This window comes from Canis lupus, chromosome 20 (assembly GCF_003254725.2).
Source record: "Canis lupus dingo isolate Sandy chromosome 20, ASM325472v2, whole genome shotgun sequence".
Classification (NCBI taxonomy): domain Eukaryota; kingdom Metazoa; phylum Chordata; class Mammalia; order Carnivora; family Canidae; genus Canis; species Canis lupus.
Genome location: NC_064262.1, coordinates 7,657,603 through 7,681,551, shown reverse-complemented (window position 1 = coordinate 7,681,551; position 23,949 = coordinate 7,657,603). Strand labels below are relative to the sequence as shown.

Genomic DNA, 23,949 nt, shown 5'->3' with positions numbered 1-23,949 from the left:
GCTCTTTGAAGGCATACAGTCAGTACTGTAGAGTTCCTTCCTGTATCCTTTAGGGGTCAGGCAATTTCCAGAAGAGTTCAGGGCATGCTCGTTGAAAAATCAGGACCAGAACTATAGCCACAGTTGTCGTAGGGAGAAAGCACAGCAACTGTAGGGCTACCCTGTGAGGTGCCGAGAAGGTGGTGATACCTGTCCATACAGTGGTTCTAGGCTGGGAAGAAAGGTCTTCCCAGAGCACAGTGGAAAGACAGAAGATGCTGAGTTCATCAGAGTGGCTATTGACAGCCTCATCCTTTTTCTGAACAAGAAAATGCCATAAGATACAAAATTCCCGGAGATCCCTAGGTGGCTCAGTGGTTTAGCGCCTGCCTTTCGCCCAGGGCGCGATCCTGGAGTCCTGGGATTGAGTCTCGCGTCGAGCTCCCAGCATGGAGCCTGCTTCTCCCTCTGCCTGTGTCTCTGCCCCTCTCTCTCTCTCTCTCTCTCTCTCTCTCTCTGTCTATCATAAATAAATTAATTTTTAAAAAAGATACAAAATTCCATCCAAATTCATATCCCTCCTCATCCTTGTTATAATTACTACTTTTTCAAATACTTCCTTGTTACTTTCTAGAGTTGATACTTGGATTTTACAATATGTTTACCCATTTCTTTGCTCCCTATTACTTTCACTTCTTTCTATTGGATTAAATTTCTTTTGTATTGAAGTACATCCTTTAATAGTTCTTTGAGAAAGCCCCATGGGAACTAGTTCCCACAGTCTGTTCATGTCTGAAAAGATATTTATTTCACAGTCACTCTTGACTGGTAATTTAGCTGGGTATGGAATTCTAGGCAGGCAATTCTAAAGTTACAGTTTAAGCTTGGGTGCCCACTTTACAGGAGCCATGTGTGGTCATACCCGTACCTGAAAGTTCCATATGGAGTCCTGGGCTAAGGGGTAGAATTTTCTAACATCACATTCATCATAGAACAATCCTTTCCAGCTCCTCGCATTTTACAGTAAGCCCACTCACTTTTTGGTCATGCTCAGGGGTTGTTGTTTTTTTTTTTTTTTTTTTTTTCAGGGGTTGTAATCTTAATTCTATCCTTGAAAAGGAATTTAAACTTCAGGTCCCCATGGGTTGCTGAGTCTATTTCTCCTCCTCTTCTTTCAGCTTTGACTTCTCTCCCTCTGGCATCTAGGAGAATTTTTCTAACTTCTTTTCAAGCCAGACTATGATTTGAATGGCTGTAATGTTTTATAATTATGTGTTTCCTGTATCTCCCATAAAAATATGTTTAACTCTCAGTACTTGCTTCTCTTCATCTGCTAGTCTTGAATGTGCCATACTGAATGTTCAGGTAGCACATTAAGGGAATTAGCTTTTAGTCCTTTGTGCTTAATTCAGCAGCTCAGTCTTATTCACAAAGTCATACGTTTGTGGTGATTTGATATTTCATGCCACCCATTGAATTTATTTTCTGACAATAAATTTGCTTCCAGCACATAGAGTAAAATCACATTCATCAAGATAAAAAGTCCCATGGAGACCATTTATTTGCTATTTTAACAAGTCTGAAAGTCAATATATAGGCTTGTTTTCCTTTGTGGATGAGTAGCTGAGTCCCTGAGAGAGGACATGACTTACCCAAGTCCTCAGCTAGTGGAGAACTAGACTGGAATGCAGAACCTACAACTGAAATGCCTGTCTTATTTCTACTGCTTTGAGCTTGTTTTCCCATCTGTGAAGTTAAAAGGTTAAGCTAGACATGGAATCAGCTCCTGACTCCCTAGTTTTATGACCTTGGACAAACCACTAACATGTCTGGGCTTCCATCTTAATAAGCCCTACCCTCTGATGACTGTCTGGAGTAACAAACAGGTTAATATGTACAACGGAGCCCTGAGAAACACAAAGCTTGCAGAGAGGTGCTTGTAGTTCTCATAATTAAGATGCTATGACTGCCTCCTTCAACTCTTCCTTAGTTAGGAAAAAGGCTGCTTTGCAATGTGTTCTGATGATTTCTGACCCACCACAGATTGGAGCAAGGAAAGCAAGGATCTCTTCTGTCTGTAAGCAGTAAGATGACAAGGCTTTGATACATCTTAGTTTGCTGGGACTGTGACATTTGACATTCTTCTCTGTGAAAACTCACTGGTGTGTGAATCTCATGTTCCACTTCCCTCACATCTCATATGCAAACCAAACACTGGAAAGGCCTGCAGGGCAAGCGTTGAGTCCTGCATAATGTTCACAAAGAGGTCAAACATAGCTCTGTCTCCTTGATTAGAGCCTTAGAGATGTTCCAAAGACCAGTGGCTAGCAGGCAGTAGTTTGGCAGGCTCTGCCTCCAATGTTGTAAGTGCCTTGGCCCTTGCATTTCCTGCTCTCCCCTGCCCCAAGAAGGCAGTGTTGCACAGTGGGAAACTCCCACGCTCAGAATCAGGGTACCCAGCTCCGCCACTGACCTTGGAAAGACATCATCCCTCCTTGTGCCACCATTCCTTCAGCCATAAAATTAGGGTATCAAGTAAAATCACTGGTCTTCAATCTTCGCATTACCGGTAGCCCTTTACTTTTCTTTTCTCCCTTATGACTCATGCCCATGAGCTACATCATGCCAATAGGAAGATCCTATTAGCAGTTGTATGTGTCTGATTAATAAAAGGTGGCAGAGCCCTGGAATTATTCTTTAAAATATCCTTTGTGAAAATGAGACCTAGAGATTTGAGATGATTTATCTGCTATCGTGTGAATGTTTTTATGTTGTAAGTCATCTACATGCCTCCAAAGTTATGGATGATATTACATTAAAATTTCTCCAGGCCATAAGACTAAGTAAGGAGACAGGGTCATATGAACATCATTCTAAGCAAGTATGTGCTTCACATCCTTGGAGAGATCATCCAAACTACACTTGATCATCATCTAAGACTGTCCTTCCAGAACATGAACAACATCTTATTCAACTGTACCTCTCCCATGGTGGGGGCTTGCCTATGACCCAGCACATAGCAAATGCTCACTAAAAGCTTATATAGAATGTGGTCATCATCCCAGTGCTTTGCTTGTGCCTGGAACAGGGCGTGCCATGATAACTGCTTACCCCTCAGAATAGGAGACAAAGTGGAGAAGACACAGTGGGAAGGAAAGAAAGGGTTCTCTCTAAGAAAGAAAGGAAAATAAAGTACAAGCATCAACTTCTTAGTGAGTGAAATGTAAAATGAATCTATACAGTCGTGCATAGGTGACTGGGGACTGGTTCATTCTTGTCCATTTTTCCTCCTTCCCCCACAAAACCTGGAAGGTTATTCCACCTCATCCGGAAGAGAATTGTGGCTGAAAATGATATTTAAGAACTCAGATAAATCCCTTAATTGCAGTTGGATGATTTAAGGAATTCCAGAGTGTTTGCAATCATTGAGGAGGAGAGCAGAGGAATCTCAGGAAACCCCCATGTTTTCTGGCAGGGGGCTGACACTGGGTTGGGCTCCTGATCATCTCCTGGGCAGCAAAGGGATTGCCTCTGTTTACCCCTTGCTAATGTGAGTTACTGGCCACATAGCATATGTCTTCTCACTGAGGCATTTCTGAGAAACATTTCCCTCCCTAGTTTGTGGATATGACTCATTTCCATGAGCCCACCAGTTCCCGCTGCTGACATGGGAGCCTCCCCTCTGTCATCTTGTTGGTTCTGCCTGCATGGGGACCACCCACATACCCACCACCTAGATTCTTCCATCAATATTTTGCTGTGTCTGCTTCATCACAGGCCTCTCCAAGCCTTCTATGCATCCATCTATTTAATTTCTTTTTTGATACATTTTGGAGTAAGTTGCAGACATCAGCACACTTTACCCCCTAAACACTTCAGCATTCATGTTTGATTTATCTTTGAAATGATCATTCTTGCTTTTGCTTCTTTTTTTTTAAAGATTTTATTTATTTATTCATGATAGACATAGAGAGAGAGAAGCAGAGACACAGGCAGAGGGAGAAGCAGGCTCCATGCCGGGAGCCCGATGCAGGACTCGATCCCAGGACTCCAGGATCGCGCCCTGGGCCAAAGGCAGGCGCTAAACCACTGAGCCACCCAGGGATCCCCTTGCTTTTGCTTCTTAAGCCAGTGGCCTGCAGAAGTTGCTAAGGGAGGCATGAGGAATGAGGGCAGCCCCTTACTCATGGCAGCTTGACCCAGAGTCAAGGCAACAGTCATGGAGCATCATTTGAGAGGGAGTGTTGTGGCAGCCTGTTCATATCTCCCAATTGTCCGTCTGTGAGGTTAGCCATCTCTCATGTGTTCTTGCCATCTAAGACCTTGCTGTAGTCAGGAAGGTGGTGTCAATCTATAAGCAGAAGGCAGACTGCCATGCCACTGTGATTGCTCTCTCACTCCATCACCTGGACCAGCAGGACCTGGACCTGCTTCTGCCCTCTGCCCTGAGCTCTTTGAGTGCCAAGATTCCCAAGGATCTGGCATTGTTTAAAGCTGTCATCTCTATTCAGATAAGCAGAGGAGAGGCAGTATGCATCAGAGGGCCATGGTGCTGTGAAGTTTGACAAGGATGCAGGGAGGTGGAAGGAGAAGAGTATGTGAGTGGATGTGGGCAGGTCACTGCATATCAGGCACCAAATCTATCTGGACTTTGGGCCTGTGAGGCCAGTCATCCTGGGCACTCTCCTCTTGGTTGAGATGGTGGCAGTCTCCTTGGAGGTTTAAAAGGAGGGTTCTGGGTTTGAATCTTCCACTTACTAGCTAGGTGATCAAGGGCTACTTCCACAGCCTGTCTGGGCTTCATTTTCCCCATCTGTAAATAGAGAAAATCATAATACCTAGCTCAAAGCATTGTTGAAAGGACTGAGATAATATCAGCCTTGTAGTTCCCCAGCAAAGAGAATGAGGCACTTGAGGATCTGGAGGCATGGTTTTCTGCTGCCAAGATGATAGAAAAGAATACACTCACCTCTGTTTCCCCTCTGTTCTCACTATTGATGCTGCCCCCCAGGTGTGGTCCCAGAGAGAGGAAGAGGTCCTAAGCAAAGCCTACAGAGCCCAGTTCCCCTCTCAGGGCCCAGGAGAAGGGGTGTGAGCTTGGGAGTAGGCCTGGCCCCTCCTGGGAGTAGTCACTCCAGGGTGGAGAGAAGGCCAGGGCTCTGCGGCCAGTCTAGAATAGCTGATTTTTCTTCTACTTCTCCTCCTGGGACACACCTACTTGGCTTCTCAGACTCTTCAAAGATTCTTTCTCAAGAATGACCCAAAGTAATGACCCCTCTCTGACCACTCAGCCCCTCCCACTGGATGCAGCATTTACTGTGAGCCAGGTGCCAGTGTGTGCTCTACACGCATTGTGTCCAAAACAAAGCTGGAACCTTTGGAGCTGTTGTTATCACCATAGTACCCATGAGGAAATTGAGTTTCAAAGAAGTAGCTTCCCTGAGGTTCACCCAGGAGAACTGGCACTTAACCAGATCTGTCTGATACCATAGACCAGGAATGGTGCTTGTCTGAATTCCTTTTCTCCATTCACTTGCTGGATTGCAAGCTCTTGAGCAGGGAATAGGGGGTCTTAATTATTTGTATATTCCCCACCCCTGGCAGGTAAGTGATGCTCAGAAAGTGTTGTGGAGGGGATTGACTGTTAAGTTTCTTAGCAGTAGAAAACCTCACAGATTTCTGCCCTAATTTCCAATGCAGTGCAAGAATTTCCTCATGGTACCCCTAACTACTTAACAAAAGGAAGCTCATCCTAGAGCTGGAGCTCTCAGCCAGGGACAAAGCTTTGCTGCTGCTGTAACTATCCCCACACCCTAGCCACCATGGATCCCCCTCCAGGAGGCTCTTCAGGGCAGGAATTTGAGTGCTTTCCCTTTCACTGTCAGAATTCTGTTTCCCGTGGAGGGAGTGAGTTGCAACTTCCTGCTTCAACCCTACGGCTTCCATAGGCATTTTCCCCACTCAAAGTCAGAGCAGCTTTCAGCCAAACATATCGGATGAACAAAATACCAGCTCTATGAATCCACTGGGTCCGGGAAGGTGGGTTCCATTCCCTGTCTACATCTTTTCCTTGGCTTAGAAGTATTTCTGCTGGGCAACTTCCCCTAGATCTTTCTTATCTTTGCCCCTAGGACTTTGCTGATACTATTTGCACCACTATTAGAACACCTCTCCTTGTCCTTCCAGCCTCCAAGCCAGGACAAGTGCTGAAAAACCACTGAAAATATCTATCTCCATGAGTGTGGCATCATTCCCCTCTTCCCTTTCTAAAGACTCTCTGCTCCTGTGTTTGACTTGGGGTTTGTTCCTAGAGTGGAACAGGAGCTTCAACTGTGGTGTCACAGTATCTTCCTGGGCTTTTAGGACTGGAAAGTTAAAACACCCCAAGGAAAATGAATCTCAACTGACCCTAAAACATATCCTTGCTATATAAGCCTGGGACATCAGGGCTAGAAGACTATCTTTCAGTTTTTAGCTCACTTACTAACTCTGACTGGTGGTGAATTCTTTACCACAGCTGGACAAAGGGTAAGAGCATGTTGTGAATGATTAGCAATCAGTCTTTATTTACCATGAGAGGAATGTGTGTGTGTTGTGTGTGTGTGTGTGGGGGTTATTGATTAACAGTGTCTACCATGGGCAGGAATTGGAGTGGGATTGATTAACAATGTCTGCCATGAGAAGGAACAGGAGTGAAATTGATTAGCAATGTCTGCTATGGGCAGGAATTGGGAATGGGATATGTGTGCCACATATTTTTCATCTCCATTACAGTCTAGTTTCCTTATTTATCAGATTAGTAAACTGAGGCCAGGAGAAAGAATTTTAGGGAGAACATACAGGAACTATCAGTTGGAACCAGATGTCCTGACCCTGTCAGTCCAGCACATTGTCTACCTGGCCTGGTAGCTAGGACTCTACAATAAGCCTTGAATAATGTTTTGGAGACACTAGGCAGCTGTGGGCTTTCAGCACATATTTTTGAATGTTTATCATGTGCCAGGCAATGTGCGAAGTGCTAGGGATGCATTAATGAAAAAATAAATGAAAGTTCCTACTCTCATAGAACCTCTGTTCTAGTTGGAGGAGACAGACAATAAACCATATAATGCTGTAACTAAATGTATTTACTTCTTTGTCTCTGGTTCAGATGCAGAGGTAGCTGCCTTCACCAACTGTGGCTGTTTTCTTTATCACTTTCCCTCCAAGGGATCCCTTTCTACAGACTGGAGTATATGTGGCCATTTGGCTCTCCCAGGGAATAGAGCATCCTGGCATGTCCTTTCTTTCCCTGGCTCTCTGCCTTGAACCAGCTTCATGATTATTAAAGGAGAGAAGTGGTTATGGCAGGAGATGATGAGACTTCATCTTGGCTGCTTGCTCAGCTGACACAGGAGAATGTGCGAGTTTGGGGCTTGGTTGGAGCTGATGTCTGGTTTGGCCCAGAAGTCCCTGGCCTTGTACTCTCAGTGATGGGATGTGGGTTCTGCAGCCTCACCACCAATGCCACTTCAGATTCCTCCTGCCTCAGTGATTCTCAACCAGGGCTAGATAGGATCATTAGAAACACATTGGAGTCTGATTCTGGTTTCTGTGATGACTGGGGCTACCTCTAGCACTGAGATAGTAGGAGGCGGTGAAGCTAACCCCCCTGCAGTGAATAGGACATTTTGCACAGTGATTTGTCCTGTCTAAAATGCTAGTTGCATCCCCTTAGAGGAACACTGTTGACCTAAAATGCAACCCCCTGAGGGTGCATGAACAGTCCTGAGAATAGCTCAGGGCAGGGCACATGCTATCTTCAGGTCTTGCTCATGCTTTCTACTGCTCAGAACCTCCTCTGTTTAGCCATTTGGTAAAATGGAGTTCAGTGGTCTCATGTGATGGATTAAGGCATAGACATGCACAGGCCTCTGGATTCTAATACATAAGGCATGGAGGTCATTGCCATTTGCCTACTGCCAACAACAACCCATCCATTCCTCAGTGTTCTGTGACTGGGACATGGCTGTCCAGCCTCTGGGCAGAGACCCAGCCACAGTGACCCTGCTCCCTGTTCCACACAAAAGGGCCACCAGGGTTAGCCTACACACCCAGGCTCCCCCCGCAGAACTGAACCGCTCCTCACCGCCCGCAGTGCAACCCTTCAGCCCAATGACACTTTACTGGCAGGGCTGTTGGCAGGGCCCCAGTCAGCCCCCGGGGCCGGCTGCCCAGGGAAGTGCTTGGCTCCAAAGCCAGAGGCTGCAGAACATATTTCCAGTGGGGCTTCCAGGCCAAGAGCTTCTGCCCCTTCCCACCACTGTTCCCACTGGCCCTGCCCGCCTGCCCAGTGTATTAGCATTTAAATATATCCAGAGTGGACTCCCCCAAAGCCCTCTCCCCACCATTGAATCCACCAGGGAGGGAGCATTTGAATCCTTCTCCCTCCCGACTCCCTTCCCTCATAATGGCCATACTGTATTCATCAGCTTCTGTATGTGGCATTAGCCGAAAGAAGGAGAGAGGGCGCCTAGCAACCCAGAGGGGGCTGAGAAAGAGGTGGGAAGGAAGTGATTTTCATGTAATTATTCACTTCTACAAAAGCCGTTGTCAGGTACACACTGGAAACACAGCTGTTGTATTATTCTCCTAACCTACTTTTAATCTTTTGAGAATCTTTACCAATATAAAAGGAGAAAAGAAAGAGCTTAACTCAGCTATTTTCTGCCGGGCCATATAAGTTATGTTTTAGCCTCAATCGAAGGCTTTGCTTACAAAAGTTGTGTTGTGTATGTGTGTTTGTGTGTCTGTGTGTGGTTGTCTGTATGAAAAGAAAATGTTAAAGAAACAAAGGGCTGTGGGTTGTGGGCCCCAGGAGGGCCACCAAGCCCCTGTTCTGGCTACTTGGATCCAAAAGCCAAATGCTGCATGTGCTGTTGGGTCTGGTGGTTTTCACGTATCTTCTTGGCCTGGCGTTGGGACAGCAAGGAGTCTGGGAGTGATGAGATGTTGGCTCCTTCTGCCCCTCGTTGTTGTGTCCATGTACCAGGCCCTGAAAATAAAAGTCTATATTTGTGATGGTGGCTGCAGTATTTGGGGCTCTAGGAAATCTGACTGGTTCACCTGGTCTAGAGGGGCTGGGATGGTGGAAAAGAGGCAGGAGCTTGTTTTCATGTTATAGTTGAGAAGTATTAGCCCTGAAAGAAATCAGATTAAGGGAATTTTACCAGGTACCCCACTATGTCCCTTATACTCACTGTATCTTTCACAGACAAAGAAGTTGAAGTTCAGAGAGGTAAAGTCACTTGCCCAGGGTTGTACAGCAGGTAAGTGGACAAGCAAGGCTCCAACATGAGTGCCTGATTCCCAAAGCTCACACCTTTTCCATTAAGCCATAGCAAGGCTTGGAATCAGGCACCTGATGGAAACCTTTGGCATGATCTCCCAGAGGGAGATCTCCCAGGTTCCAGAGGCTCATTTGTCCCTTAGGCTAACTCCTCACCCAATAGCCAGTGTATACATCGCTCCAAAGCTAAATGGACAAGTGACTTTATCTTTCTGAGCATTAGTTTTTTCATCTATATAAAAGGGACAGTAATTGCACTAACCTCAGCAGTGAGTCTAATACTCGTAAAGGGCTTAGAACAGCCCCTGGTATGTTATGGGCGCTAATAGAGATGAGCTGGAGCCATGAATATTGGCATCACTGTCATCATACCACCTCCTCTTACTAGTGGCAGGATGGGTTAATGCTGCATTTGTCAGAGACCTCAGAGTGTCACTGGCACAAATAACACCAACCCCAGGACACAGAGATGGACATACCAGGCCCGCCTGCTGGCATCAGCTTTGATGATGTGCAGAGGTACTGCCCTTCTGTTCAAATGGATGGCTCTCTTTGTAGACCTGAAAGCACATTTCTAGGGGAGCTTCTTTCCATAGTCCGTGCTGCACTAGACACCATAGAAACAGAGGCTGTTAGCTCCTGTCCCCTCTCAGTCTCCCAGGGCAGCAGCTGTGCCTTCACTGAGCAGGGGCCATGGGCCCAGCTGCTCTGAAGCCTCATCTCCCATAGTCCCTGCTTGCTCCTCTCCACCAGATGTGGTGTTTCTTCTTCTCTGCTTTGCTGTCTGGTCCGTCTCTTCTGCTGGAACGTGAGCTCCCTGAGGGCAGGAGCTCCTGGTACTGTGCCTGACACATGGTGTGTTTATTATAGGGAAAAAGGGAAGAGGCACTTATTTCTTCCAGATTTTTGAATCCTGGGGAGAATTAATGTTGACTAAACACCTACTGTTTGTTAGAGCTCACAGCTAGGTTTCTGAGCACTTCTTCAGTGCCCTCCAAGAGCTAGGCACTGTGTTGAATATCTGTTTCACACACATTATCTTTTTAACCTTCTGCACGTTAGAGAAAAAGAGGGAGATACTAACCACATATGTGCAATGATCCTCTCCTTGATTCTGCCCGAGTTGGAGAAGTCTTTTCTCTCCAAGACATGAGAAAAAGACACAAAGCTTTCACTCCCAAACTCGTAAGAGATAAGACATTCTACATGTATGGCCAAGGTGTGAATGTGGGGAGAGGCCAAGTATGTGTCTGCCCTGTACACAGCTGTCTCTAACCTGGAGATAATTATGCCCACCTCAAGGCGGCTGTGGGTCACAGAGCATAAGCAGGTGCTTTGCAAAGTATAAAGCGATCTCCATGTAGACTAGGGCAGCCAATACTGAACATCTATCATGATAAATGTAGCTTCTGAGTGTGAGTAGGGAAAAATCTGTCCTTGTCTATCCATTCTTCTTTGCTCCTCCCAGCTAATATCATTGAGGACCTACTCTGTGCAGCCCGATGCTGGGCCCTAAGGATCTAGTTGGGAAGGCTGATTCCACTCTGATCCATTACTTTCTGCACCTACCATGCACCAGGGCTCATTGGAACCTTGAAAGGGACAAGGTTGCCCCAGAGCTAGAGGGCGGGACCACCTCTCTTCTAAAGGGGCTCTGCTCCCCTGTTCCCATGCAAATCTGTTCTCCAGACCTCTGAATGTGCACCGCCCTCATTCACGCTGCCAGAATGCCCCCCATTCATTGCTGTAGAACATGGGGAGTGATCCGTTCCTCAGCTACTGACCCAGCTTCCTTAGGGTTTGTTTTGTGGAGATTATTTTCCCTTTAAATTGTGTTGAGAAAAGGAAACCCTTTCTCCACTGAGCTGCCCCCTTTGTAATATCCTGGAAGATGCTGGTCAGTGGAGCTCAGTTGCCTGGTCTTCCTTTCATTGAGGTGGGGTTGCCTTTGTCCTGTTTGCCACAGAGCTGTTTAAATCCTAGCTGAGACTCCAGACCCTACTCAGCATACCAGGAGGCCCTGGCTTTTCTCTATAAAATGTGGAGCCAGAGTACTATGGGTTCTCTCCCTCATTAGCTGTTTGACCTTGAATGGATTCATTTCTTCTTCTATAGAAATAGAGAAATAGTATTTACCTTACTGAGATGGTTATATAAATGATGAGATCATGTCTGTGAAGGTCTTGAGTACAAGGTAGATTTTCAACAAACATCAACTTAAGTTTTCTTTTCCACTTGTGAAGGCATCACCAAACTGGTGGAAGGGTTCATGAATGTTGCCAGTCTGTTTTATTAGCCTCTCTTTTCCCATTTTATTGAGTTATTCCAGTAGCCACCATGATTGTGTTTGATCTCTAAGTGCTTGTCGGATTCCTAGTTGAAGAGAGAAGTAGGGAAATAGACTTGGGATAATGCCTGTAGCAGAGATAATGCTGTGTGCTCACCAACCAGATCACCATTTCCTTTTCTCTTCCTGGTAAGTTAGAAGACTGCATTTCCCAGACTTCCATGCTTTTAGGTTGGGACCATGCAACTTGGTTCTGGCCAGTTGTATGTGGGCAGAATTGATACACACAACAACCTGGTCTAGCTCTTAAAACTTCCCAAGCAAACCTCTGGTGACTCTGTTCCTTTGCCTCAGAAGGTGCATCGACATAGAAGTATCATAGGTGGGAGGTCTTGTATTGCTAAGTTGAGTTAAAGAGAGGCCCTTCACAATTTGTGTCTGGCTTTTTGTGGGGAAAAAAAAAAAAACTTTTGTTGTGCTAAGCCATTGAGATTTGGGGGTTTATTGTTTATTCCTGCATAGCCCAGCAGTAATTATCTTAACAAATATAACAGCTCCCTAGTAAGTTAATTGATTCCTTCCCTGATGAGGAGAAAAGCTGACAACTGGAGCCCTGTTGCATTTTTACAGTAACAGGCATACATTTAAGAACATAGACACACCTCAGTTATGCAAGTCTGTTAAGGAGTCTAATGATACAGACTCTATGCAAAGATACATCATGCTTCTTCATGAGACTTTTTCAAGAAATCTAACCCTGAAGATTCTTGATTCTTGAATGCCCGGTTAGCATATGTCTAAGCAGAGAAGTTTTATCAACCTGAGTTTTCCACATGTAGAAAATAGAAAAAGCCAGTGGGGAAAGGTTTGGATCTGGAGTCAAGGAGATGAAAAGGTAATGCTAAAATATTGACGACTTCAGATCTGTGTCTCCAGCCCAGGCTGCAGTATTTAGCCCTTGACTTTCCACCTGTCTCCTACACTTATCACTTAGAAGACTCAAATTTGCCTTGTCCAAAACTATGCTTCTCCATTTCCCCACTTTATACCACCATCCTTCCTTTAAAAAAAAAACAGCACATTTTCTACTGTTACATCCCATTTACCAAATTGCTTAACCCTGGATATTTTTCCCTCACCTCCAGTCAACACCAATCTAGTTTCATCTGCCCCCTGAACATTTCTTGAGAACCAAGGAGACAAGATGGCAACAGAGGGGAAAAAGGAACTTTAAAAAAGTTTCCAGAATCTCTTCATTCAAAGGAAAAACAGGATAGTAAAGCAAAACAAAAATCCATAATTGGATGATTCCATGAGCCACAAAATGTGAACAGGTGGAGCCAAATGCTGATACCAATAACATCTACATGATGTCAGCTTTGTGACATGAGATGAAGATGAAGGCAAAGGGAAATTGGAAGTCTGAGAGCCAGGAATCCACAAATCCACAAATCTGTAACATATTTTCACCCCTAGAAGGAGAGGACTCTAGGAAAGGAAGCTTGGCAGAGCTTTCTTAGAATGTCAGCCAAAATTAGAAAGGATATTTGTGGGCCCCAAGTTATAGGTGCAAGTGGGAGAGATCCAGGAAGCTCAGGCACAGGTCTGGGACCTGGGAACTCTAGGGCCCAAGCAGCTGAAGCTCCATAGCGAGAGAGAACCCCATACTGGAGTGAAATCACTGGAAGCAGAATCCAAATTGAACAGGATGGAGACACTAGAGGAAACAAAAAGAGAAATTTTGGATAAGAATTGGAGAAGGAGGGGTGCCTGGGTGGCTCAGTCAGGTAAGCATCTGCCTTCAGATCAGGTCATGATCCTGGGGTCCTAAGGTCAAGTCCCACATTGAGCAGGCTCCCTGCTCAGTGGGGAGCCTGCTTCTCCCTCTCCCTCTAGTCCCCTGCTCCTGCTGTCTGTCTGTCTGTCTGTCTCTCTCTGTCTCTCTCTCAAATAAATAAAATCTTAAAAAAAATAAAGAATAGAGGAAGGGAACAATAATTTCAGAATGTACTGTCATAGTTTTCAAGACTTTTTATAGTAACAGAAGAGATAACCCTAGAACTGTGAGGTTAGAAAGTCTACCCTGGTCGCCCCCATTCCTCCACCAGAAAACCTCCTTGTTAAGAGGTTAGGAAAATGTGTCTGACCTACACATGAACAACAGAAAAAGATCATGTCAAAACCCATACAAAGCTATTAAAAGAAAAAGAATACTGAGCATAACAGTATTCCTATAGATAACGTATGCATTCCAGACAGGACCACAAAACAGATGAATACTGAAACTTAGTATTTCAAAACAAACTTAAAGAAATGAAGAACCAACAGATGTGATAAAATAATAGCATAGATAAATTTGTGAGATAAAAAGATTTGAAAATAAAGCTGACCAAAGGACAGCTTAAGAAAGGCAGAACATTTCAGGAGGAATAACTAAATAGAAGGAATAAGGAGATGAGTAGACATCACAGGTAATATGAGGTAAATAGGGGACAGAAAGGAGGAAAATTAAAAATAAAGTCAGATAGAAATGAGATTATTGGGGCACGTAGGTGGCTCAGCCGTTGAGCATCTGCCTTTGGCTCAGGTCCTGATCCCGGGGTCCTGGGATAGAGTCCCACATCGGGCTCCCCACAGAGTTCCTGCTTCTTCCTCTGCCTATGTCTCTGCTCTTTCTCTGTGTCTCTCATGAATAAATAAATAAAATCTTTTTTTGAAAAGAAATAAGATCATTTAAAGGCTGAAAGGAAAAGTGATAATAAAAGGTATACAAAGAAGATGCAACATAAAAATGAGCCCCCCAAAGAAGAAATGTGAAGCAGGGGAAGAAAACAAATACCTGAAACAATAATTCAGAGATGTTTTTTCCCTGAAATCAAAGTGGAGACTTGACTTGTATCTTGAAGAAGTACACCACAAGCCTGGGAAAATCAACCCAGAGTGATCAACATTAAGACCTATTCTAATCAAAATGACCAAACATTAAAGAGAAAAGAAGAAAACCTCTTGGTCATTCAGACAAAAAGAGTGAGTAAGAATGGTACCAGACTTTTCTACAGCAGTATGCAGTGTCAGGAGACAACTAAGCAAGATATTTAAGATACTAAGGAAAAGACAACCAAGGAAATTATATACAGCCAAAGTGATGTTCAAGTACAAAAGCCATTGGTCAACTATTATGAACATGCAAGAAGCCAGGAAATATTATTTCCTGTGAGACTTGCCTAAGGGATTTACTGGAAAACAAGCTACAGACCATCAAACTGACTGAAGTATTAACATAAAGGCTGGGAGGGAGCATTAGATTTATAGTCACCCATAGAACTCACACTAAACAGTGGCTGTCAGATAGATTATATAATATGTAATGGTTGTACATTCTGATCATGCAGATACAAACAAGTATTGAAAATTTGGAAAGAAGGGGGACACCTGGGTGGCTCAGTGGTGGAGCATCTGCCTTTGGACCAGGTCGTGATCCCAGTGTCCTGGGATCCAATCCCACATCAGGCTCCCTGCAGGCCTGCTTCTCCCCCTGCCTATGTCTCTGCCTCTCTCTCTCTCTGTGTCTCTCATGAATAAATAAAATCTTTTAAAAAATTGGGAAAGAAGGGAGTGTATATATGAAAAATAGAGTAAGTTCACATAATGCCTTTATATGCCAACTGTAAATAAATGAGTATTTCTTCTAATTGAGGTACTAGAGGAAAGGGAAGGAAAAGAAACTGAGATTGCTGGCTAATTTCAGTATTCCTTATAGTTGGGAACCAACCCTTGGTGTCACAAAGGGGGAGGACTAAAGGTATTGTATAGAAGTATTGATTTAATGCTAACCATCAGAATACAATGACAGGTGTTTTTTTGTTTGTTTGTTTTTTGTTTTGTTTTGTTTTGTTTTGTTTTTACCGTAGAGGTAGGAGAACAAGAAAGAAAAATCATTTGAGAACACATCCCCCTCTCCTATGAATCTCCAGACACAAGATGTTCTCTCTCATCGTTTCTCCAGTCCTTAAAGGTGTGCCTCCATCCAGACAGCCTTCTCTGATTGCTCTAGCACAAGTTAGTTGTCCCCTTCATCAAGCACTCCTAGGTACTGGCTACCTTGTCCTCTGAATGTTTCACCTTATCTCACCTACAGACAGAGATGCAGTGCTATATATAATCATATATAGTAGTATTTTCAGATTCTGGCACAGGGTTCTGCATACAAAAGGCACTCAATAAATTCTGGTTCATCAGTAATTCAGGATTGATTGAAGGATTTAGGCTTACAGCCCCTGGGTTTTTCTAAGAAATTAATGTTGCCACTAGTCAGAATTCCTTGAGTTTGAAGTGACAGCAATCCAATTCAAATTGACTTAAGAAAACGAGGAATTTATAGGCCTCTGAAATTGAACTGTTCTAGGGTAGATCTCATTTCAGGTATGGCTGGATCCAGGTACTCAAGTCATTATACCAATATCAGTCTTTCTTTGCTCTAGATTCTGCTTTCCTCTGCATTGTTTTTGTTCTCAGACAGGCTCTTCTCTCATAGTCAGTGATGATCCTCAGTAATTACAAGCTTAGCATCTCTAGGAGAAAAAGATGTGTCCTATTTGCAGTAGCTCCAGTAAAAGTCCCAGGATTAAGTTTCATTGGCTTGGCTTGCATCCTGTGTTCATCCCTGAACCAATCACTCTGGCCAAGAGAAATGCTTTGATTGGCCAGGCCTGGGTCATGTGACCACCCCTGAAGCTACCTCCCTGTGGAGAAGAGGTAGTTTCCCAAAAGAAAATTAGGATACTATTAGCTGACAAGGGGAGATGGATGCTGGGTGGGCAAAACCAGTTGTCTGTTTTAGTGTTGATGTGCTCAATGAGCAGACTGCAAGGAAAATTGCCACAAGTGAAAATCATTCTTTGAGGGGGTCATATCTTTGGGATGTGTGGATAGAAAGCTCTTGGTGTTTTCACAGAGGGCTTGTTTTGGGTGAAGGAACTGAGTGAAGGAACCAATTGACACAGGGCCCAGTCACAATGGAGAAGTCAGACCACAAGTCTGGTCGTTTTTCTCACTCTGGCTTGTACAGTCAGAGGACAGTGAAGGGTCTGGGAGGAGGGACATTTTAATTTGCAGAGGGATTTCTGGCAAGAGTGAGGGTCTTGAGGAGCAGTTCTCAATTGAGTGCCGAGCATCCTGGTAGGTTGCCCCTGTGATCTGGTCTTCTGTTTCCTGGGGCAGCGTCTCTACTGTGTTTTACTTCTCCACATGATTTACTCCTGGTCTTAGATCAGAGATTCAGAAGAGGCACCAGGGCCCTTAGACACTAGAGCTCTCCCTTCTCCAGGCAAAATACCTCTATTTTCTTCCTCTTGGGGATTTGAGTACCTGGTATAGGTCACTACCCTGGATTGGAGTAAAGAGAATCCACCTAGTTAGCAAATGGGGAAACTGAGGCAGAATACAAGGACTTGAAAATGCATACCTTTCTCTCCTAAATCTATAATACTTTTGTCTGCACTGGACTTTTCCTACCAACATTTGGCATCCTCAAGTTTCTACCATTTAAAAAAAATTTCTCCCTAAATTACCCTTCCACTACCTATCTCCCAATTCCTCTTTGTGGCAACATTTTTTAAAAAAGCTTTTTGTATTCCATCTTTCTATTTCCTCCTCCTCCTGTCTCAATCCACTCTGCTCTGCTGCCATCCCTGCTCTACACACACACACACACACACACACACATACGCACATTTCATGAAAAAGCTCTATTTAAGTTCCTCATTCAGTTCCAAGATGCTCCAGTGAGGGGAGAAAAATGTATTCATTTCTTAGGTTGAGAAGCAGCATTATGATGCTCAATTTTAATAAGTATTTGTTGAATGATTGAACAAACTCAAGCAAATCCAGGGTAGAGTGACCTGTACTGTTGTAATCAAATCCCTGAGAAAGGAAGTAAGAGTTATTTTGCCTCGAGATGGAAGAGTTCTAGGATCCACAGGGCACCGGTGCTTTCTCCAAATCTCTAATGTGCTACCACAAAGAAGAGGGAGGTGTGGTCTGGATGGACTCAAATGAGGAATGCCTTCAGGGAAGAGGGATTTCCTCTCATTTTCAGAAGTGTTCTGATGGTCAGAACTCTCCAAATAAGAAGGGGCCACATAAGGGTATAGTGAGTTTCCTGTCACTAGCAGTAACCAAACAAACTATTCTATCAGGAGTACTCGGAAGAGAGGCTTGTTTTGGATGGTACATTACCCCAGAGGATTTCTGAAATTCTGGGATTGGTTAACCATGTATCTCTAAAGGCCAGTATCCATGGACTTGACTTTGCCATTCCCAGCTGTGGGTCTTGAACAAGTTACTCAACCTTTCTGTTTCTCAGTTTCCTCAGCTGTAAAAGGAGGCGAATAATATTTCTTACCACGTAGAGTTGTTGTGAATATTCAGGTATCATAATACACAAGAGCTGAGCACCAGTGCCTGGCACATAACAAGTGCCCAATAAATGTTAGCTGGGAGCACCTGGGTGGCTCAGTGGTTGGGTGTCCGCCTTTGGCTCAGGTCATGATCCCGGGGTCCTGGGATGGAGTCCCACATTGGGCTCCCCACAGAGAGCCTGCTTCTCCTTCTTCCTATGTCTCTTATGAATAAATCAATAAAACCTTTATGAATGAATGAATATATGTATGTGTGTTAGCCAGTAATTGTATTTAGTACAAAGCCTTGCTCTCTAGATGGCACCTGATTCTCAAGCATCAGTTTCATCGGCTGCATTTAGTTTTGGCTATGAATTTTTCTTGGAGCTGGGCTTAGAAAGAGCCTGGGGAAAAGTGCTAAAGAAGCCATCATAATTCCTGGTATGTGTGTGTCATGCTGTCAACAGCAGTTTTTGTCAGAGAGGAACCTGGAGACTAAGAAAGTAGTTTCCCTTATGTACCACACAGGAAGCCTAAAATCCATCTATTTTGAAAGATGAAAGATACAGGTGCCCCCACCCATCCCTCCCCTGCCACCTCTTATGCTTAGATAAGCTATGCAAATATTTGCCCCATGAGCAGAATCCTAGGACTGTTTACTCATGGTAATCTTAATCACAAAGATAAGAAGTCACTCATTTTGGCTTAACTCTGACTTAGCCTATGAGCTGGGTCCCAGGAGCTTCCATTCCATATTGCATGAATCCTCTTAAGAGTCCTGAGAGGGAAGGTCACTCCCCAGTTGGCAGATGAGGAGACTAAGCCTCAGAGAGGTTAAGTAGCTTTTCCAAGGTCATATAGCTGGAGCAGGGCCCTAAAACATCCAAATTCTTGCTGTTCAGTGAACCTCTGGAAAATTCTGGAATTAAGGACATTTATATTTAATAAAGTAGTCCCCAATAATAGAACTCCTAAAACACATTCCTGAGAGGATTAGGAAGTTTGATTATTGCTTTGTCTAGATTTTGTGGAGCATAAGGTATGGATGGGAGATTTCAGAGAATAGGGCAGCAGCTCATCTGACTTCTCTTTATGCTGACTTCTCTGTACCTTCCTGCAGGTCTGGGTAGATGCCGGGACGCAGATCTTTTTCTCCTATGCCATCTGCCTGGGTTGTCTGACAGCTTTGGGAAGTTATAACAATTATAACAACAACTGCTACAGGTGAGCATTTCGTGGCCCTGCCAGCTCTCCACCAAACCCCTCCATGCTGCCAGCTAGTTCGCATTTGTCTTCCCCCCATGTAGAGCCAGGGCAAGACAGATGGCTTGCTTCTTAGCCTCTCCCTGCCCTAGGGTCAAAGAATGGGCTATCTGAGAAGCTAGAAAAATAATGAATGTGATCAGAGTGCATTGCAGGCTGAAAACAAATCCGCTCCAGGAATCTTTTTTGGGCCTCCATCCCACCCTGTATGGCACAAATTTATCCCAAGGCAGATAAGTGATTTGCCCACGGTCACATAGCTCATCAGTGGCAAAATCGAGACATGAACCTAGGGCTTCTGACAGTGAAGGCTTTGTTCTTCTGTCTTCTGTTCAGAAACCTGCTTCTTGCTCCTTCTCACTTGATTGGAGGGCTCTCTCCTGTCCAATCTGGAGTATGGCCAGTGCCCCATCTTACCCCTCAGTCTTCCTCCCTGGCCGCCTGCGTGTGGCTACTCCCAGCACAGGGAGGGAAAGTGTCCGTGTTGGGAGGTGAGCCTGAGGCTGTCAGGCCTCTCATGCCTGCAGCCTGATTTCTACTATGAGGCTGTGACCCACTGAGGGCCAAGAACCCCTCCAAGGTCACCTAGCAGGGCATGGTACAAGTGAAATTGGCACCCTGGACTCTACCTCTAGGCCAGTGGTCTGTTTGCTGAGATCTCTGCACCCCTGATCCAGGGCCTGGTCATAATAAGTAGCTCTTCAGGGGATTTGTACCTAATAACCACACCACTGTGTGGCTCCAGTGAGATCATGCATTTGAAAGAACTTTTAGCAATGATAAAGTGTCTCCCATAATATCCCCATCATTGAGATGGGGAAAGAAAGACTCATGGAGGTGGCTCCCCAGTTACACACAGTAGAGCCTGGACTCTGGCTGAGGTCTCCCGGCTTCCATTCCAGGACTCTGCCACAACTCTCTGAAAGCTAGCTTTGTGATCACTTTATTAATCCATTCATTTAAACCATGTGCATTGTGTGTCTGCTGAACATGAAACACCAGAATCAGTGCCTTAGGAGCTACACACAGGATTGGCACAAGTTGGGGAAACTGAGGCACTGCAGCGGAAGTGACAGTGGGCAGGTGCTGTAAGGAAAATCCATCGTGGAATCCAATGTGCCATTAGACAGCAGGTTCTGTTGTTTCTGGGGGTCCGTGGGCAGAGTGGTATTGTGTAGGCCTGCACAGAAGGATGCTGGAGAGTTGGCTGACCATGCCAGGTTGTCCATAAGATCCTTTCTAACTTCCTGGCATTCACAGGGAGGTGGCGCTGTGTCAGCCACAATACAAAATAGTAACCATGGACAGGGACAATAGCACAGCAGTCCTCTGGTCTGGGTTGAGCATGACCCCCTGGGATTTTAGAGAAGGATGTGTCACCACATCAGCAGCCAGCATTCAACACGAGCGCTCTGTGCAGGGCACTGCAGAAATCACTTGGTCACTGCTCGGCTGTCCATTCCATGAGGACACAGGCTGGGTCTTCTTGTTCCCCATCATCCCTCAAGCCTAATACAGTGCTGACTGATGTGTCAGGAAGCAAGGAAGGAGCCATCTGTTATACAGATGAGGAAACTGAGGCCCAAGAGTAGGTCACTTGCTCATGTTCACATGACCTGTGGTGGAACATGGCTTTGAACCCAGGCCTTTCTGGTTCCTGCACCCATATTCCTCACTAACAGATGGCCACTTCTTTCTCAACAACTGTAGCTCACAGGAATTTGTCCAAGACTGCCCTGTCTTCAGGCTGTGTCTTGAGACAGTAGCAAATGTCTTCCCCACCAAGCATGTGGGTAAAATATGCTGGCCGCCACAGATCCATTCTGCTGTCCCATCCAGTAGGCAGGTTTTTCCCCTCCCAGCAGCAGCAGAAGGCAAATCCCCTAGGTGATGTTGCAAAACCCAAACGCCTGTTTTACTTCCATTTCCAAATTGTTCTGCAAGCAGGTCTTCCCAACTCAGAGAGAGTAAATTAGTACCCTCTCTTCTGACAGCATAATAGCTTTTGGAGGTCTTCAAAGCCCAACTCAGCTTCTGCCAACTTTAAAGCACTTGTTATATAAGCTTTTCACCTAGAAGGTGCCCTGCAGGAAGGAATTAGCGGGATGGGAAATACAGCAAACCAGGAGGGGAAAATCCTCACTTCAGAACACAGGCTACTAAGCCTCTTCTGCTTGAAGGTGTGGGTGCTCTGAGGGCTGGGTGTGGGACACCAGGCTGGAAGGGACCTCAGGTCTGCTCCGTGCTTCTTTGTCCTTCTGCGGTGTGAGGAAATCACTCAGGAGACCTTGGGACAGATGGGGACTTTGCAATAAGGGATATTTGTTTCTCAATAACCACATGGGTGCCCACAGATAATTGTCAGAATCTGAAAGTCTTAATTCTTAGGGGGCATTGCTTTTGTGCAGCTGCTGGAAAATGCATGGGTTTTAGAGCCTAAGATAAATGAATGCACATTCCAACCTCACCAGTAGATGTCCTGAGACCTTGAGTATGTGACTCTCCTCCCTGAGCCTCAAAATTCAGCCACACAGTGTTTTAGGCACATTGTAGATTCAAATTATCCAGGAGAATTCCAGAAAGTAAAGGATATAGAGAAAGCACTTTCCTCACCAGGACCACCTTGTTTCCCACTGTTTGATGAGGCAGGATCAGGAAACAGGCATGAGGAGCAGCTTTACCCCAACATTAGGGATAAATCTCCCCAAACCTGGGCTGAGCTGCATTTCCCTTTAGGAGGAGAGGAATCAGGCTTGCAGATAGTCTTCAGGTTTGCCAGCCCAGCCTACATTCACAGTGCTGGACGAGTTCTTTAAAGGGACCTGTAATCAGTCACTCACTGCCATAGTGATGCTGTATAACAAACAGCCCCCAAGAACTCAGTGGTTTAACATGACAGGCATTTGCTTTTATTGCTTACAAGTCTCCTGGCCAGTCAAATCTGCTTTGTGTGTAAACATGGTGAGGTGCAGACTGCAGGGACAGCCTCCCTTGGGGAAGTTCCTTTCCTGGCAAATCACAGAAGGCATAAAGGACAGGTTCAGTCACATGAGCATATCTCAAGCCTCTGTTTGTGTCATATCTGCTAATATCCTGTGGCCAACGAAAGTCATGTGGCTAAGCCCAAAGCCAGTGGGGCAGGGAATTATGCTCATCCCCAAGGAAGAAAGTAGGGGGAGATGACTGCTTGCTGGAAAATTACATAATCTGTCATAAGACCCAAGAAACCCTGTTATCAAGTGTTTTGCCATATGGTGAGGTCAGGTCCAGAAAAAAGAATTGCAGGGGAAAGTAGAGCCCATGTCTCCTGACCCCCAGGGTAATGCCTTCCCCAATATGCCCTTGATTCTCAGAATCATTGCAAGGCAACTGGGTATCACAGTCACCAGCATTAGTGTAACCTTTGGTTACATTACAAAAAGTATGCTGTCAGGAGAAGAGGAGGTGAGAGTCCTGCTGTGTCCTTGAGTCTCACACTCAGTCCTGGACATGGCATTTGAAAGAGGAGCCAGACAAGCTGGAGTACATTACAGGTCACCAGCAGGATGAGGAACTGGGATGATTAACTGAAGGAATTAAAAACTCAAAGGGAAGGTAGGACCACTGTCTTCAGATCTCCCAAACCTGATGGAGCTCCAGGCTGGTAGGAAGGGCAGAACTAAAGTTCACCAGAGAAGGAGGTTCTGGTTCAACACACACGAGGAAGTTCTTACTGCTGTAAGCAGCACAAGCTGGCCAGGCAGGGGAAAGGAGCATGGAACGAGAGGCCTAGGCTTGCTAGGGTGTGACCAGAGGCAGCCTATCACCACCACAGGGACGGCCCCCAGGCCAATCATACCTGAGACAGGAGGCTGGTTGGGCCACTGGGAGCACCTTCCTGTGCAGTGGAGCATCATGTGTGTCATAAGCCTAACTGGCAAGTGCCTGCTGTGCAGCAGCTGAGAAGATCCTAAGAGGCCGATTCCCCAGTATAGCCGTGGGAGGATGCAATGCCTCAGGTAGGGGAGGCCAGGACTTGATTCTGTCTTCATCCTGACAAACCCCCATCATTTGTACTTTGATTTCTCCTGGGTCACAGCTTTATGCTGGTGCTTCTTTGCTGGTAAGCCCCTCTCAAGGGCAAGAGACAGTCACTGCTCCGGTAATCCCTCCATGTGGAGCCCAACCTGCCAGAGGCTGCTCCCTCACAGGGACTGACCTGGGAGGTCCGTGAGGCGCTGCTCCAGTATGTAGCATGGCGTGAAGCTGGTGGGAGCTTCTAGTGTAAAGTCCATGGATGCTCCCCTGACTGAGAAGCAGCCATTTCTCAGAGGCCTCTCCTGACCTTCTTGCTTTGAACTCCCAGGAAAGCACTCCTCTCTCACGTTCTCTGGCTTCCTCTCCTGCCAGAGGTAGAGAAGAGTGTTGCTTTGTCCCTGACTATCTTCTTGCTGGTTGTATATTTTCTCACTTGCCAGGCTTTCTTCCTTCCCATCCCCCTTCCATGCTTTCTGGTCCATGACCCATCTTATCTTCTAGAAATGCAGGAGAAGCTGTGTGACCATGGGCCAGCCACCTAACCTCTCTGAACCACAACGGCTTCAACGGGCACACGGGGCTATCTGTGCCCACCTTGGCCTTCCTGCCTCACAGGGTGGCTGTGGAACTCAGAATGTTCGAGCAGTGTACCTGTTCCGCCCACTCTGACCTCAGCC

At 45.5% G+C, this 23,949-nt stretch overlaps 1 protein-coding gene and 1 long non-coding RNA gene across 5 annotated transcripts in view; one reads left to right on the top strand and one right to left on the bottom strand.

Moving 5' to 3' along the window:
- SLC6A11 (solute carrier family 6 member 11) overlaps window positions 1-23,949 on the top strand; it is a 125,299-nt gene that overhangs the window by 74,935 nt on the left and 26,415 nt on the right. For both annotated transcript variants that reach the window (XM_049097908.1, XM_025449805.3), the window contains one exon: window positions 19,113-19,216. In XM_049097908.1, coding sequence (XP_048953865.1) covers window positions 19,113-19,216 — 104 coding nt within the window. The remainder of the gene's footprint in view (window positions 1-19,112; window positions 19,217-23,949) is intronic.
- LOC112661707 (uncharacterized) lies at window positions 8,369-23,929 on the bottom strand. 3 transcript variants are annotated; one of them, XR_003137907.3, is made up of 4 exons: window positions 23,094-23,929; window positions 11,444-13,311; window positions 9,787-9,914; window positions 8,369-9,158 (listed from the first exon to the last, which is right to left on the bottom strand). It is a non-coding gene; the product is annotated as an uncharacterized LOC112661707 (long non-coding RNA). The 3 variants fall into 3 exon arrangements; XR_003137903.3 differs by having other exon boundaries at window positions 8,369-9,013; window positions 23,094-23,927; XR_003137908.3 differs by having other exon boundaries at window positions 8,369-9,013; window positions 11,444-11,680; window positions 23,094-23,911.